General features: G+C 41.8%; 1 protein-coding gene across 2 annotated transcripts in view; it reads left to right on the forward strand.

The window, feature by feature from the left end:
• Positions 1-12849, forward strand: part of TBC1D15 (TBC1 domain family member 15) — a 231914-nt gene that overhangs the window by 96895 nt on the left and 122170 nt on the right. For both annotated transcript variants that reach the window (XM_073555537.1, XM_073555536.1), the window contains one exon: positions 9880-9982. In XM_073555537.1, the coding sequence (XP_073411638.1) occupies positions 9880-9982 (103 nt within the window). The remainder of the gene's footprint in view (positions 1-9879; positions 9983-12849) is intronic.

Genomic DNA, 12849 nt, shown 5'->3' on the forward strand with positions numbered 1-12849 from the left:
TGTCTTTAAATGGCAGACATTTCCTACAATTCTCACCTGAAGGTCATGTAAATAAAGCTTGGGTTTATTAAGGTTTTTTTTCCCCCAGAAACCATTTTTATCACCTTTCGACAGTATAGGGAGTAGATTGTTAGTGGGGATTTTTCTCTCTCGATCCAGCCCCTGGTATGGTTATAGCTCAGGTACCTAGAGATATGAGAAATAATTCAGAATGACAGAGTGCTTGTCTTTCCAAAATATTCTCTGTTTATTGAATCAAAAGGATTATCTTTTATAGGACAAGATCAAATGGAAACATGGTGTTACACAATAAATTGGCAAAAATGTAGGTTATGCAATGGGTTGTCAAATACATCCTGGGATACAAGATAAATTACATGAGAAAATGTGGGGGGGCTTTCCTTATATCAACGTGTCCTGGTTCAAGAGTTGAAGTTCTCTGGAGAATTTGGGCTGAATCCACAGAATTTCAGGTTGGTTATAATATGTCGTCAAAATTTTTTTTGAAAACAATATGTCCTTGACAATTTCTGGGAATTGAAGGGACAAACCATCAGGCCATAAAAATATCCACACGTAGACCGCTGATAACTGAGAACTTAGGTCATTCTTCCACAATACTATTTTCTTGCATTTTATTCAGCCTAGGAGATAGACATAAACCATTTCTTTCACAGATGTAAGATTAGTAGCATTCCCGGTACCTAAGTCCCCCATCAGAATAATCAGGGTGATAATGAAAACGCTCTACTTCCTCATACTCCTCTCTAGCAGTTATGGAAGACAACCCAGTAAGGCCTGCTGATGAGCGGAGCAATAGGGGATTCCGGAATGGGCTTCTGTTGTAGTGATCGGTGTTGGTCATGGAGGTGGCTCCCCCCTGTGGTAGTTGCTTTATGAACCTTATGGCACAAACTACTATTAGAAATGTGTTCACTTCATGTTACACCTTCATTCTTCTCCTCACCCACTTCCCTTAAGTGATGGGTCTTCCTGCATGCGTGTATAGGAAGAGATCTATCGGTCCTAAGAAGCCACGGGGACCAGCCTTTTTGACTAGCCTGTGCGGCTTGGCTCCTGGACGGCTTTTAAAGTATGTTTCTTCTGAAATACCGCAGCAATTGAGTCAAACATGCATTGCTGAAATCTTACAGCCAGCGTCTCATTCATGCTTCCCATGGTTTAGGCAGCATGGATCCACTGTCCGGTTACCACTCTATACACAGCTGGTTTCACAGAATGCACTAATTACAATAAGTAAAGTCACTGCTCTCCCTCTCTTTACAATGATCTTTGTCCATTCTCAAAATATTCAGAAATCTTCTATCCGCTGTCAGGTTCCCTTTAACTGCCATTGTAGTCCTGTCTGTGATAGTAATGAGACTTCTGAAAAGTGTTCAATAAAGATCAAGTGTGAGACTAAAATGGCTTCAGTGCTAAGTGTGAAACTGGCAAGATTTCTGTTTTTTTCTTTTCAAATACATATTGTAATGGAAATTGCCATTTTTTTAAATACATGTAATATAAGTCTGATTTAAACAATAGGTAATATTTTATGGGAGTCAGGCTGCTTGTCACTATTGGCTCTATCATTGTAAATATACTGCTGGATTCTGGTAGCGCAATGCTAACTCTGGAGCTCTTAATCACAAAATCTCCCTGTGCACTCCTTGGCTTCCTTCAGTCCTCTATACAAAGGGGTAAACAAATTTTTGGAGGCATGTAGCCAATGCCTCAAATGGGTTTTCCACTACTTTTGTATTTGAAGACCTATGTTCAATATAAGATCAGTGGTGACTCAACACCAGGAATTCCCACTAATCTGCTGTTATCACCTTCGGTGGTGGGGAGCTGTAGACGCTGTGCATTGGGGAACACAACTGTATTCCCTGTTTAGTGGCCGCGGCCAGGTAATGCTGATAAGTTACTATTGAAAAAGTATTAAGATACTTACTGGTATTAGTTTACTTACTGCACATGAAAGCATCACGCACAAGTCAACTAAGGGTGCTGTCATGGGAGTCCAAATAAAGTATTAAGTTACTTACCGGTAACTGTATTTTTCGGAAGCCCATGACAGCACCCTTAGTTGACTGATGCGTGATGCTGTCATGGGAGTCTGAATAAAACAAAAGCTGATCTATGGTACTCCTCATCAGTCAGTAAACGGTCTACGGAGCTGCGGTGTGCCACTCTGTACATTGTCTAAATCCAGCCTCTGTAGGAGGTGATAGCTGATTAAGTGGGTGCTGGTTGTATGCGAAAAAATGGATGTAAAAATGAATATGGACCAAAAACTGATGAAAACTCGACCAACAGACTGCTAAAAAAAGTCCTTTCTTGCAAAAAATAATCGTTGATGTGACAATAAGCCCCAAGGATGGCCAAATTCCAGGCCCGTCTCCTGCTGCGTTCTGTATTCTGTATCCCCCTGTCTGCCTCCAAACTTTATTTCTTTCTTTAATGTTTAGTAGTCCAGTGACTTTCTTTTTCTTTCTGAAGTTCCCCAGGAGGTCCTTGGCCTTCGTCTGTGTCATTGCGTAGTATTGTGTTTGAAAGGTCTTTGTGGCGGAAAGTTGTTTGGCGACGACTTGCTCTTTGCATGGAAATGTTGTGTTTGATTTCCTCTCGCCTCCTAATGCCACCCCATGCTCCTGTTGTGCTTTGAAAATGAAGAGATAAAACTTATTAAAGATCCTATCTCGCACTTTAATAACACTCAAGGTAGTCCCAGAACAAGTGAAATAAGAAAATTCATTCCTTGCCCCTAGCAGAACAATTGCTGATTATATCAGTATGATTGCATTTAGTTCAAGAGAGTAATATGTGACTGTTGGAATAGAGCTGTGCACCAGAATAAACATATTGTTTTATGCAGGCAGTCTACTGAGGCTTCCTCCGCCTCGCTTATCTATCATGTCTTTGCTTTTTCTGGGGCCAGTAATATTATTAATGTTCTTTTCTAGCCTCCTAAAAGCTGTGATGTGCACTGTAGATTGTATGAAGGACAGGAAAACTTAGAAGTTAGACCTTGTAGTTCTGGCACTGCTTTTTTTTATTTTTGGACCCATCACATTAAAAATCTGAATAAATTGTAGAAACATAAAATGTAATTTTTCTAGGATTACAGTAAGCGGTGACTGATTATAGCTTATTGTTCAGTCTCGGTGAAATGGAGATGTGGCTACATTAATGAATCTTCAGTAGAATTACACCACAGCCGCCACAAATACTGCAGGAGACCCACTGGAACCCATATGGATCCAAAATACACCCAGAAAACAGTTAAATTTGGTGGTGGAAAGATCATGGTCTGGGGTTACATTCAGTATGGGGGTGTGCGAAACATTTGCAAGGTGGAAGACAATATCAATAGCCTAAAATATCAAGAAGTATTAGCTACCTCTTATATTCCAAATCATAAAAGGGGTCAAATTCTGCAGCAGGTTGGTGCTCCATCTCATACATCCATCTCTACAACAAAGTTCCTCCAGTGAAAAAAGATCAAGATGCTCAAGTACTGGCCAGCCCAGTCACCAGACATGAACATCATTGAGCATGTTTGGGGTAGGATGAAACAGGAAGCTTGGAGGACAAAACCAAAGAATCTAGATGAACTCTGGGAGGCATGTAAGACTGCATTCTTTGCTATTCCTGATGACTTCATTAATAAATTATATGAATCATTGATCAACCACATGGATGCAGTCCTTCAAGCTCATGGAAGTCACACAAAATATTAAATCTGACTCTAATAGCACCACAACTTCATTCACCAATGTTATGCAAAATATATTTGTATTTTAAGTTAATTATTTGTTTGAATATCACATTACTTTCTGTGGCCGACAAAACTTTTGTCTTGCCAAAATCTGACCATTCTGTGTCCATTAAATGATCAATATTTCTGCATTGATGCCAATTTATTTTCTTAACCTAAACCACATTTCGGAGGGTTTCAGCTTTCAAAAGAGTAATTTATACAACCAATGGATGAATTTAACGTCAGGTTGTAAGTTTTAACATGGATAAGCGACAGAACTTCTGTCAGGGAGTGTATATAAGTCATCAGAGCAGCTAATTTCTCCAAACATGAGCTAAGAGGAAAAACAAACTAAAACATCAAGCATACAGAGACAACATATACTGGACTATTAATTTATGCACAGTTTATTGAAAGTTTAGATATGCTTTAAGAAGTACTTACCTTCCTTAATCCTGTTTTCCTGTTCACTCCAGAAGTTCTGAGATGAATGTAGGCTTTCCTTCCGTGTTTATTTTTTTCCCCTTATCTGTAGAGGAGGAGCTTCACTACTTATCATGCACATAAACTGCAGCACAGATTCATCTCAGCTAAAAGTCTAGACCTTATAGATCAGGAATAGGACAGACATTTATAGGACATGTCGTAACTTTCCCAAATTCTTACGAAAAAAATATTCCCCACAAACTGCATTGAACTACTGTACCCAATTTATTATATATTTTAGGAGTCGGCCCATTTTATCCCGACTCCACAGCCCTGGTTGCGTTTCCATGGCCACATGTTTCACAGCTGTTAGAAACCCACAAAACATGTAAAGATTGCCTGTGTTTGTCAGCGAACACTTGCACTCGTTACTAATCATGAAATGAATCAAAAAATGAAAAATGTTTCAAATGATCCTTTGTTGGACCTCCATTGTGTCAGATTCTTTCCTCCCCCAACATCCTCTGTTGGTGAAATTGGAGAGACCCCCAAACGCATGAGTTGGCCAATCCTGCCCATATTAGTGGGTTCAGATGACATTTTTCTAATACTTATGGGGCCTTTAAGACTGACACTAATTGTCAACTTCTGATTTTGTCCCCTGGGTGAGGCCACTGTCGACAGCCACATACAAAGGGTCCAACACCTATCGGGCGTTTAGGGCATTTCCAGTGGATCGCCATAAGTCTTTGGCAAGAAATTGGAAAAAGAATAGTTGCTATGGCTACAGGGTGACATGCAAAGACATGTCCTGTATGTTCCCTAGCCAATCAGATCCTGTTGGGGGGCTGTTCCTGGTTGGCTAAGTGTCAAGGACTGACAGGGAAGGTACTGCACTGTAATGCATAAGTACTTCATTGTATTATCAATGCAATCAAAGGATGTCCTCCTTTTTATGTGTTTTTTTTTTTTTTTTTAAATGTAAAAATAAGAATCATAAAATCACATCTTTAATAAAGACATGGTATATCTGTCCAAAAAAACCCCAAACCACCACCAGAAAAAATGTCATATCTTTGGCATCACTGTGTTTGTAACGGCATATTTTAGAAAACTGTATCAGTTTTAAGCCCATGCGGTGAATCCCAGAAATCTGCCATAATTACCATTGTTGTTAATATTGGCTAAAAAAAAATGAAATAAAAAGTGATCAAAAAGTCATATCTATTCCAAAATTGGCATTATATAACTCTGTCTAAAGTTATAGCTCCTGGAATGCGACCATAGAAAAGTGAAAAACAAAAGGTCAGGCATAAAGGCAAATTGTTTAAATACAGTGCCTTGCAAAAGTATTCGGCCCCCTGGAACTTTTCAACCTTTTCCCACATATCATGCTTCAAACATAAAGATACGAAATGTAAATTTTTGGTGAAGAATCAACAACAAGTGGGACACAATTGTGAAGTTGAATGAAATTTATTGGTTATTTTTATATTTTTTTGGAAATACAAAAACTGAAAAGGGGGGGCCAATACTTTCGCAAGGCACTGTACATTTCTCTATAGGGCAGGTTTTGTCTCTCTCAGAGCTTTTAGGCTGTGTGCACATGCTGCGGATTAGGTGCGGATTCATCTGCGCGGATTTTGTAAAATCCGCAGGTGAAACCGCAGGTCAAAATACCTGCGGTTTTACCTGCGGATTGCTCTGCGGTTTTTCATCTCCTCAATGGAGGAGATGGCAAACCGCAGCAGAATCCGCAGAAAGAATTGACATGTCAATTCTTTCTGCGGATTGAAAACCGCAGATAATCCGCACGGAAAATTCCGCACCGTCTGCTTTGCGGTTTTTGATTCCCATAGGGAATCATGGTACTGTACCCCGCAGCAAAAACTGCTGCGGGTCCGCAGCGGCCAAAACCGCTGCGGAACCGCAGCAAAATCCGCAGCGTGTGCACACAGCCTTATGATATAGATATTTGACAAATACATGGGAAAATGTATGAGAGGACTGCTGCTTGTTGTACTGTGTCATGTTCGTGGTGATTTAATCAGCATCCCTAATGCATGCAGTGTTTACACTCTGTTCCTTCTCCATAGGGGTTGACAGTCTTTATTACAAATGACACTGATGCTTCATTCATTATTCTCCTGACAATGCCACAAGCTGAATGATCAAAGATGCACACAATTAAACCTACCTTGTGTTCATATCCTAATGGGGCTACCTGACACCACAGCAATATGGAAGTGACAAAAAATCCCTTATTTTATTTTCTGTTTTTAGTATTTTTGCTCAGAATTATGTGTTCACCCTCCAACGACACGTTTATAGGAGGATATATAATATACTGTTGACATGTACCCTGGCCTGGGACACTTATTGATATAGGAACACCCTCTTTGTGCCGCAGTGCAGAGACTGAAGTGTTTCACCATGGAATTGAAAACAGAGCTTATTCACAAGAAGCCTTGTAATCAGGGATGCAGAGTCTGTGTCCATTTTGGAGGAGTTGGAGTCGGTATAAAATGGACCGACTCCTAAAATATATACAGTAATAAATTGTGTTCAGTAGTTCAGTGCAGGATGTGCTGAAAGTGTTTTCATAAGAATTTGAGAAAGTTATGAAATGTCCTATTGTAGTGCAGCAGTAGCACACTTATGCAGTGAGGAGGCAGTGACCCAGCAAAGCTCCAAACAAAAGTCTCTTTAATGTGCTTACTTCTCAGCATTAAATGTCCAACTCGCATGAACACAGCACACGATATCCTCCGGATTGCAGACGGGCACATATCCTCTGGATTACAGTCGCTAAACACGCTAGTCCTCCTTTGGGCACAGGACAGTCTACCTCCAGTCCTCCGCCAGACACAAGACCATTCACCACAGAGACTAGTTGCCGTGGGCGATTGCACCACTGTGTAAGCTGTGGGTGCCAGGAGTTCACTCTGCTGGGTTCTGTGTTACTCTCACACAGGCTGTGCTCTTGCAGAGCTGTCTGCCCTACACCATGCAAATTCCACTCTGATACTGACACACCAAGTGCTCTGCTGCAGTGGTTTTTACAAACAAACCTGTGGCCTTAGGCCACATGGAAAACCTGGCCAGGAATGAAACGGACTGCACGACTACCATCCTGCAGTCTGTTTCAAAATACAAACAAAAAACCCATAGCAGGTTTTCCCTAACTCTGCTTTGGACACTAGCATGCCCAAGACTAACACTTCTTTTTAGTCTGCATTGCAATCACAGTTATGCCTGTGACTTCAATGCACTCTCATGGCCTCCATACACCTCTCTGCACATCCTGGAGGAACACACAGTGATCCCTACCTGTGACACTGGTCACTTCGTCACACCTATAAATGTCTGTTCTGTTGCTGATCTAAGGATCTTGGCTTTTAGGGTATGTGCACACTGAGTTTTTGGTGGTGCGGATTTTGTAGTAAAATCCACAGATAAATCCGCAGGACTAAAGTCCTGTGGATTATCTGCGGATTTGCCTGTGATTTTGCCCTGCGGTTTCACACCTCATAATGGATGAGGTGTGAAACTGTAGCATTTCTGCACAAAAGAATTGACATGCTGCGGATTGTAAACTGCAGCAAAACCGCGTGGAAAAATCCACAGCATGTGCACAGCGTTTTCCAGTTTACCATTGAAAACAATGGTACTGTACAACGCACCTAAATCTGCTGCGGACCCACAGGACCAAAACCGCTACGGATCCGCAGCAGAATCCGCACCGTGTGCACTTACCCTTAGGTGACATGAATCTGTGCTGCACTTTATGTACATGCTCAGTAGTGACCAGTGCTGTGTGGTTGGAGTCGGTGATTTGACTTACTGACTCGACAGCTCTGCGTTGTAATGGATGATTTTTGGCAGTTTTGTGTAGAATTTTGTTAGAATGGATTCCCTTCCTCTTCCGCAATACCATATTAACTGTCGGGATTAGGCAGGATGAGTTTTCTCTTTAGGACAGACTGGATCATGTATTCTGTTTGTACCCATCCCTTTCCGTTCTCATTTCCCATCCCATTATTGATCTTAATGGACAAGTGACTTTTTTAGCCATGCTATGTAACTTTGTAAATACTGTATACTAGATGGAAATACTTTCCTACATTGGTTAAATGGAATCTGTCGGCGTGATTTTAACCCCAAAAAGCTATTTATGAATGTAGCTCTTTCATGGATATGTCCATCAATACCTTTACATGGCCAGACTGCTCGTCCGTTAATGAGGAATCTACATTTTTATTCATATGCAAATGAGGCTGAAATCCTGCTCTGAAGCCTCTGTCACTCCAGCTCTATTCTCTTCCTAGCGCCGCCTCCTCTTGTTTGACTGACTTCCTCTGTGCTGTGTGATTTTAGACAAAGTAGCAGTCAGTGAAGCAGTCGGATGGAGCCCTGAGCGGGGAATAAAGCTGGAGTGACAGAATCTTCAAATCTACAAATAGTTCTGCAGCCTAACTTACCTACCTGTTCAAATGCTGATTTCTCAGACACTGAGAAACAGGCTGACCATGTAAAGGTATTGCTGGACTTGTGTTTGAACATATAAATAGTTTGGAGGGGCATCCTGCTGACAGATTCCATTTAAATTCTGATGTCAATCACTGGCTCCCATCTGCCCTATGTAACGCCATCGCAGGGAACCATTGGGACGTCATGGCAGCTGGGGGGGGGATCCTCCCGTGAAACAGCCACTCCCACCGATTGCTCCAAAAATGCTGTATTGAGTACTGACCACCTGGAAAAAGCAAGTGTACAAGCAGTGTATCGACTCCCCCTCCATGTTCTGGTCCCTCACTCAAGTATAAGCCGAGGGGGGCATTTTCAGCACAGAAAAATGTGCTGAAAAACTCTGCTTATACTCAAGCTCAAGTATATATGATATGTCCCTAAAGTGCACTGATTTCCCCACCATCATGGAATAGATTAAACTTGTAGTCTTGTATATGCCATTAAATAAAATTCTATTAACGTATTGAAAATGTTCCACAAAATTTGATATGCATGTTTAAAAAACAGCGACTTTGATGGTTGGACAGGCAAGTGTGTGTATTTGTCTATACATAAGTACATGGAGGAGCCTTTGGATTCTATTTTTAACTTCATGAAATGTAATTGTAACTCTCCATGTATCCATGTGAATGCTGGGTATAGTTTTCACTCAATGCCTCCTTTGATTATATTCTGGTCTTGTTATTGTTCCAGTCTGCACAAAAAGAAATCAGCACTTGATTTGATATGGAAATGAGGCTGTAGATCTGAGGCCTCTGTCACTCCAGCTCTATTCCCTGCCCAGCACCACCTCCTCCTTCTGTACTGTGTGACTGAGGCCAAAGGAGCTGTTGGTCAAGAAGGACGAGGTGGCACTGAGCTGGAAATAGAGCTGGAGTGACAAAGGCTTCAGATCTACAGCTCATTTCCATATCCATTCAAACAATGATTGCTCAGTATTGGAAAAACTGACTAGCCATGTAAAGGTATCGCTGGACTTGTCTGTGAAAGAGCTACATGTGCATAAAAATAGTTAGGAGACTTCCTGCTGACAGATTCCCTTGTAAAGCAAGTAGCGGGTCTGAATTATTTTTTAATATATATGATTAGTAGTTTCTCAATGCTTCAGGTAATTTTTGTTATGATTACCTACTGCTTAATCTTTCTATTATTTATCGTAGGTCAGAACAGGACTGCAGAATTCTACTTGTGGACTGCCAGAATCGCAGTCTGTCCCAGTCTTTTGAAAACCTTCATGAGGAACCTACGGACTCTTTACTACAGGCTAGTACACACGTCTCAAATCACATATTATATTGTGTTTCATATGAAGGTAGTCCAACTGTAAGATCTGCAATCCAAAGAATTTACATCTTGCAGTTATTAGGTTTGATGTTTCTGGACAGAACCACAAGTGATGATTGATGTTTGCAGAGTTTCTACTTCGGTGGCTTTTGCACATGTAGGCAGTTTGTGGCTCTCTAAAGGGAACCAGCAAGCTGATTGGAAACTAGTAAAATGTCTTATACCTAAATGATATGGAATACCAGGGACTTTACAGTAGTGGGTTTAGAAGGGTATTCCAGTTTTACAAAGTAAAGGTTACTCTTGTGTTCTGCATAATGATGATGCTAATAACTGTATTTATGTAGCACCAACATGAAATGTACAGAAAATGCAAAGAAACACAGTGTATCAGTTACAGGAGGCCTGCGGTTTCTGCTCACAAGCTTACAATCTATAAGGAATTGGGGGAGGGGGGCACATTTTGTAGAATGCGCTTCTGATGTATGATCCAGCCATTATAATAAATAGACATTCCAAATAAGCGGCATGGTAAATTATACAGTTTGCCTTCTTTATCAGCTTCTTATCATTTTAAGATGTCTGCTTGCCATCATTCATTAACAACCTTAATTCATTCATTGTATTAGATAAGTCTGTCCTGGTCATGTGATTATGTCATCATGCCATATAGTTTGCCCCCCATAAATATACAGTCATTGGAGTATGGGAAAGTGTGTGTGACTGTGCGGTTGGACCAGCATTCTTTGAGCTTATAATGTTGACTAATGCGATACAGCGGCATTAATGAAACGCTTAAGCCGAAAATGACTGCAATTCTGCACAAGCAAGCAGGTAGATGTGGGTTTTCTCTATCCTAAAAGGTTTGCTGGGTTTAATAAAAAGATGTGATATCCTAAGGGCAGCTCATCTAAATCGGGTTGGTCAGACTTATCTAGTTGCCATTTGTGGGTACTGCAGATCAGCCACTATTCACTTTAAGCTAAGCTGCTGTGTCAGTGAAAGGGGACTGCATATTGTATAGAGCTGTGCCGTTCTTCTTCATTCACTGTGTACTCCCATCTGAAGCACAAAATAGTGAACGGAGCAGAACAGCACAGCTCTGTGTGTTACGTAGCGGCCAATCTTGGCTACTGCAGATCAGCCACTATCATGCAGTACCCATAAGTGGCCACTGCATGGCGTACATACCTGTGCTGTTCTGCTTGGCTTACTCCCATCTGGAAGACAAGATAGCTAATCAGTGAGAGGTGACCCTTAACAATCTAATATTTTACACCTAGCCTAAGGATAGGTCATCCGTATCTTGCGCTCGGAATACTCCTTTAACCCCTTTCCTACAATGGACGTAATATTCCGTCCATGTGACCTGGGACCTAAGTCCCATGGACGGAATATTACGTCATAGCGATCAACGGCGCCCACGTGGTGAGCGCAGCTGATCGCGGCCGGGTGTCAGCTGATTATCACAGCTGACACCCGACACAATGTGTCGGGCGGTCACGGACTGCCCCCGACACGTTAACCCCTTACACACCGCGATCAAACACGATCGCGGTGTACCGGGGGTTAAAGGGAAGCATCGGCAGGGAGGGGGCTCCCTTCGTGCTTCCCTGAGCCCTCCACAGCAGCGCAATGTGCAGCGCTGCTGCGGGGGGCTCCATCCCTGCAGGTCCCCGAATCCAAGATGGCGACAGGGACCTTCGGGGGTCTGCAGGGAGCTGACTTCCTCAGTGCCTGCAAAGCGCAGAAATGAGGAAGTCTGCGTCTATGCCTGTGACAGATCGCTGATCTGTCACAGTGATCTGTGATGTGACAGATCAGCGATCTGTCACAGGACAGTGATGTCCCCCCTGGGACAACCTAATAAACTTAAAAAAAAAAAAAAAAAAAAAAAAAGTGTAGAAATAATTTTAAAAAAATCGCTAAATAAATTTAAAAAAAAAAAAAGAATTGAGGGTGAAAAGATCATTTTTGTGGAAAAAATATGATATTTTAATTGTACGGCTGTACGTTATAAACTTCTGTGAAGCCCTTGGGGGTTCAAAGTTGTCACCACACATCTAGATAAGTTCCTTGGGGGGGGGGTCTAGTTTCCAAAATGGGGTCACTTGTGGGGGGTTTCCACTGTTTAGGCACATCAGGGGCTCTCCAAACGTGACATGGCGTCCGATCTGAATTCCAGCCAATTTTGCATTGAAAAAGTCAAACGGCGCTCCTTCCCTTCTGAGCTCTGCCATGCGCCGAAACAGTGGTTCCCCCCCACATTTCCCAATAACTTTTGCAGTCCAATTTCTCCTGTTACCCTTGGTAAAATAAAAAAAATTGAGCCTGAAGTATTTTTTTTGTGAAAAAAAGTTAAATGTTCATGTTTTTTTTTTAAATATTCAAAAAATTCCTGTGAAGCACCTAAAGGGTTGATAAACTTCTTGAATGTGGTTTTGAGCACCTTTAGGCCATGTGCACACGATGCAGATTTGCAGCGTTTCCGCAGCGGAATTTACCGCGCAGAAACGTTGCATATCCGCATTGTGATGTACAGTACCTTTAAAATGAATGAAAAAAAAAAAAACGCTGTGCAGACGCTGCGGATTTTTCCGCGCGGTTTTCCTGCGGTACAAAATCCGCAGCATGTTGCTTCTTTTGTGCGGTTTTCTATCTCCCCTGTTACCAAATCCGCAGGGGGAAGACCGCAATGGAAAACCACACAAAAACCGCATGAAAACCGCGTGAAAAATGGAAGAAATCCGCAGGAAAAATGCAGGTCATTTGACCTGCGGTTTTCTTCCATTCTGCACGGAAAAATCGGCAGGGCTCAAAACTCCGTCTGCACGCAGCCTTAGGGT

The sequence above is a fragment of the Dendrobates tinctorius genome, unplaced genomic scaffold (genome assembly GCF_039654945.1).
Source record: "Dendrobates tinctorius isolate UK_male_01 unplaced genomic scaffold, ASM3965494v1 ptg000224l, whole genome shotgun sequence".
Classification (NCBI taxonomy): Eukaryota; Metazoa; Chordata; class Amphibia; order Anura; family Dendrobatidae; genus Dendrobates; species Dendrobates tinctorius.